General features: G+C 28.6%; 1 protein-coding gene across 1 annotated transcript; it reads left to right on the top strand.

Moving 5' to 3' along the window:
* Window positions 1-382: 382 nt before the first annotated feature.
* Window positions 383-2,036, top strand: LOC107021805. Its single transcript, XM_015222518.2, has 3 exons — window positions 383-668; window positions 897-1,012; window positions 1,691-2,036. The coding sequence occupies exons 1-3, from the start codon at window positions 504-506 to the stop codon at window positions 1,740-1,742; spliced, it is 333 nt and encodes a 110-aa protein (XP_015078004.1). The 5' UTR covers window positions 383-503; the 3' UTR covers window positions 1,743-2,036.
* The last annotated feature ends 2,017 nt before the right edge of the window (window positions 2,037-4,053 follow it).

Here is a 4,053-nt window from a genome sequence, read left to right as displayed (position 1 = left end):
AAAAATATACGAAAACAAGAATCAAATATTAAAGTACAACACAATTAGTTCATTGGGCCTTATCTGGCCCAAATTCCTTTCTTTGTGCTCTTTTTAGAGATCTCATCTCAACTCTTTTTTTCTTTAATTTATTGTTTGCCTTAACCTATGAACCTAATTTATTTATTTTTTTTAAAGAAATGACATTTCTTATGTTCCATTTGAATTATCACCCATATTCAACAAGACTAAAGAAACAAAAATATATATTATTTAAAAATTACGTAAAATTGACTGACTTTTTACTAGTATAAAAAAAAAAAAAAAGCAATAAAGAAATTGGACCAAAAGTCTTGTGAAGTTTCTAACATCCTTCCTACCAACTTCCTTCGTAATTTTTATTTATTAATCAAAATCCATATATTGATCTCTTTAATTTATATCGAATATTTTGATATCGAAAAGTTCTTTCATCTCGAAATCTGAAAAATATTCACTTTGTTATATCATATTACTAGTAAAAAATGGCAGGTATGCTAGCTGGTGTTGAATGTGCTAGAAGAAGAAAATTTCATAAAAATAATGGAATGTTAGATTCTTCATATAATATATCTTCATCCACAAGAAGATCTTTTCTTTGTCTATACACAAGTAGCCATGAACATAACCTTACATCAAGATTATCCAAGGTACAATTCGTTGAAAAATTATTTATATATATTTTTTGCTTGATTAGATTATATGTACTTGTACAAATGAATCTTCAATGTAATTGAATTCATTACTTTCATCTCGAATACATAATAATTATTCTGAATCTATCACCTTTAGATATTGAATTCACCTATATTATTGATCTATCAATTTTTTTTTAATTGAATTATGATATTAATTTTTTTTTTTTTTTGAATGAATAGGAAAGAAATGCAACAAGCCAAGAATATGAAGATGAGAAATTAGGTGAAGTTGCAAGAGAAGCCAAACAAAGATTGGATGAGAGGCTCAGTTCCCAATGGAAATCACAAAATAAGAGGTAATAAATCTTAGATCCAAATTACTCATTTTTTTCCTTATTGGCGCATGTTAGTAGGACTTCATTCTTCATGCTAACTTGTACCCCCCACCTTATCCCTAAAATGAATGTGAAAATTCAGATAATTGGTTAAAATAAATAAATAACAGATCGAAATAGTAGGGATGACCCATTCCAACCCCAACTACTAACCCAACTAACATGAAAAATATATCTAAAGTAAAATCATATGATCAAATCCTTAATAAAATAAACAAAATAAAGATTGAAATTGTCGAAATGACCTATTCTAACCCCAACCCCTAACACAACTAACATAGAAATATATCTAAAGTAAAATCATATGATTCAAATCCCTCATAAAATGAACAAAACAAAGATCGAGATTGTCGAAATGAGATATTCCGACCCCCCTCCCCACCACCAACCCAACATGGGGTACCTCATTTTCTCTCCTTTATCCTCATGATGTTTGCTTTAATCTTGACCTCAACTTCATTTTGTTGGCGCACATTAGCATAACCTCATTCTTCTTGCTAACATGCGCACCCTACCCTACCCACCCACCCAACCCACACCCACCTAGGATTCCTCATTTCTATTATTTCTTTGACCATTTTATCCTCATGATGCTGACTGTGTTTTTTATTTTTATTTTGTTGGTGTAATTGAATTCAGGGTTGCCAAGGGATCCAAAAGTCTAGGGCAATGGAGGGGCCTGATTAGCTGACAAATGGTTTGACCAATATTCAAGTTGTAGTTGAGAAAGAAAAGGCTATTTTTAATACACCAAGGGGTCGTTTCGTTACTGTATAAGACACATTTTATTTATGTATAAATCGTATTTTTGCTTTTTAAGAGTGCTCTTAGTGGACTTGCTAGTAGTGTATAAGATTTCTTGTAATGAAGCTAATTGACTTGGTAATATGTATTTGAGAAAAGTATACGGGGGCCAGTTTTTGCCATGCAATATGGTATCATGATATGAAATTATGACATGAAATTAAAGTTTTGTTTGGATATACTATGGAATGTTGATGTTGTATATTTTCTCATAAATATAAAAATCTCATAAGTTCTAAAACTATTAAAATAGTCCCAATTGGTTATTTAATCTTATCAAATAAACAAAAAATTATAAAATCGCATGATAAATTATTACAAAACTATTTGTTCTCTACTTAAATAATTGTTTCAATCTAACTTTCACTTCTCATTAATATATTTGAGTAAAAATGAAACACCTTTTACGGGCTCTTCAAGATTTAATTACTCAACAATCGTGAAGTGTGAGTTAAAGTGACTATATATTGGTGAGAATAATAAATTTTATGTTGGTGAGAATTAATAAATTTTTAAAAGTAATGATGTGATTATAAATTTTATTTACATATGAAATAAATGGTTAGTAGATATAAATATGGGGTTGTTTGAACAAAATATAAACTCGTGAATCAATTTTTGTATTAAAATATCTCAAATCATGATATGATATTCGCATGGATTCCATATCATGTTTTTTGGAGAACATGAGATCACATCTGATGATATGGAATCAACTATGTGTAATTCCAAAAAATTAAAATGTTGATTGGGAATATAGAATATATTAGTTTAATTCCTAATTATAAAGTCAAATATTAAAAAACTCTTTAATAATGCAATTAGAAAACTATTTTTATTCAGAACTCCCTCTCACCGGCCTGAAACATATATAAATCATGAATTCTTCAGAGCGGGACGACAGACCAAGTGTACGGAGACCGTTGAAGAAGTGCCTCAACGATACATCTCTATCTATCTATAGATAGCCTTATCTTCATATTTTATTAAATACGAGTAATTGTTTTTAGTGTATATTCTTAAAAGACATTAAACGTTTAATTTTACATAGTAATATTATTATTTATATAAGAATAAATTAATTCTAGCTAATAAGAGGTTAGTCATTTGCTTTCAATACATTATTTGATATTATTGTAAAAACTTTATCTATTAATATGAAAGATTTGAGTTGTTTAATTGAAAGTTCTAAAATATTTCTGATAAGTAGTACATAATTTTCTTTTGAAAAAAATAATTTTTCCTTACGTTCTTTTATTTATAATGTTCAATATCATTTCTAATAAAAATAGATACAACTTTTAAAACTTTTAGCTTTTAAGTCAATACCAAAAGTTAATATAAACAAATTCTAGCTAGCATTACCTTGTCTCTAACCAGAACAAACCGAAAACCTTAGGTTTGGGCATAATAACAGTAACAAAAACAACAATTGTCTTAGCTTCTTTTTCAAGTTACATGTTTTACCTTTCTTTTACAATTTTTCTTATCAGAAATTTGACTCTTAATTCAGATCAAGTTAGTATTTTCTTCCCCTTAAATTAAATATTTCAGAATCCTAGAAGATTTGAAAAATTTGAGATTTTTTAAAAAAGATAAAAGTTAAAGAAATTCAAATGAATCTTCAAACAAGAAGACACTAAATCTAACAAAAACAGATTATTAAATGTTTCCATCGCCAAACAATCTTGTTTCGCACAATATAATATACTTGGTACTGTTCCTTTTTCATGATTTAACTTCTAACTTCATTAACATTTTCAATATTTATTAGAAAATGGTGATAAGAATAATAATATTTATCAAATTTTGAATGCAATTGAAGAAACCTTACCCCAGAACACGAACCAGGTTCGTGTAAGTTGCTTTTAAGTAAAGACAGAGTAAAGACACAAACACTTACTGAATTAAAAACCTTCCTCACTCAAGGAAGGAAAAACCTCGTTTTATTAATTCAACTATAAGATTTTGTGATTACAACTCAATAATCAAAAAGTCTTATCTCTACTACTCCCTCGATTGACTCCAATCGATCTCTCCAAAAGGCCAAACCCACCTTTTGTTACAACCCTCACTGAAACTCAACCCTACAAAGAGCCAAACCCACCCTTTGTACAAATCTCTCAAGACTCAACTCCCAAAAAGTCAAACCCACTTCTTGTTACAAATCTAGGAATTATTACAACTCAATAATAAAC

The sequence above is a fragment of the Solanum pennellii genome, chromosome 6 (genome assembly GCF_001406875.1).
Source record: "Solanum pennellii chromosome 6, SPENNV200".
In the NCBI taxonomy this organism is placed as follows: domain Eukaryota; kingdom Viridiplantae; phylum Streptophyta; class Magnoliopsida; order Solanales; family Solanaceae; genus Solanum; species Solanum pennellii.
Note: the sequence above shows the minus strand (reverse complement) of the source record. Positions and strands in the feature narration are given on the sequence as shown.

What these genes read in the sequence shown, in the direction of transcription:
- LOC107021805 (XM_015222518.2), top strand. Translation starts at nt 504, where the DNA reads ATGGCAGGTATGCTAGCTGGTGTTGAATGTGCTAGAAGAAGAAAATTT. An exon ending in TTACATCAAGATTATCCAAG is followed by an intron (nt 669 to 896) that starts GTACAATTCGTT and finishes TTGAATGAATAG; the next exon opens with GAAAGAAATGCAACAAGCCA. An exon ending in TGGAAATCACAAAATAAGAG is followed by an intron (nt 1,013 to 1,690) that starts GTAATAAATCTT and finishes AATTGAATTCAG; the next exon opens with GGTTGCCAAGGGATCCAAAA.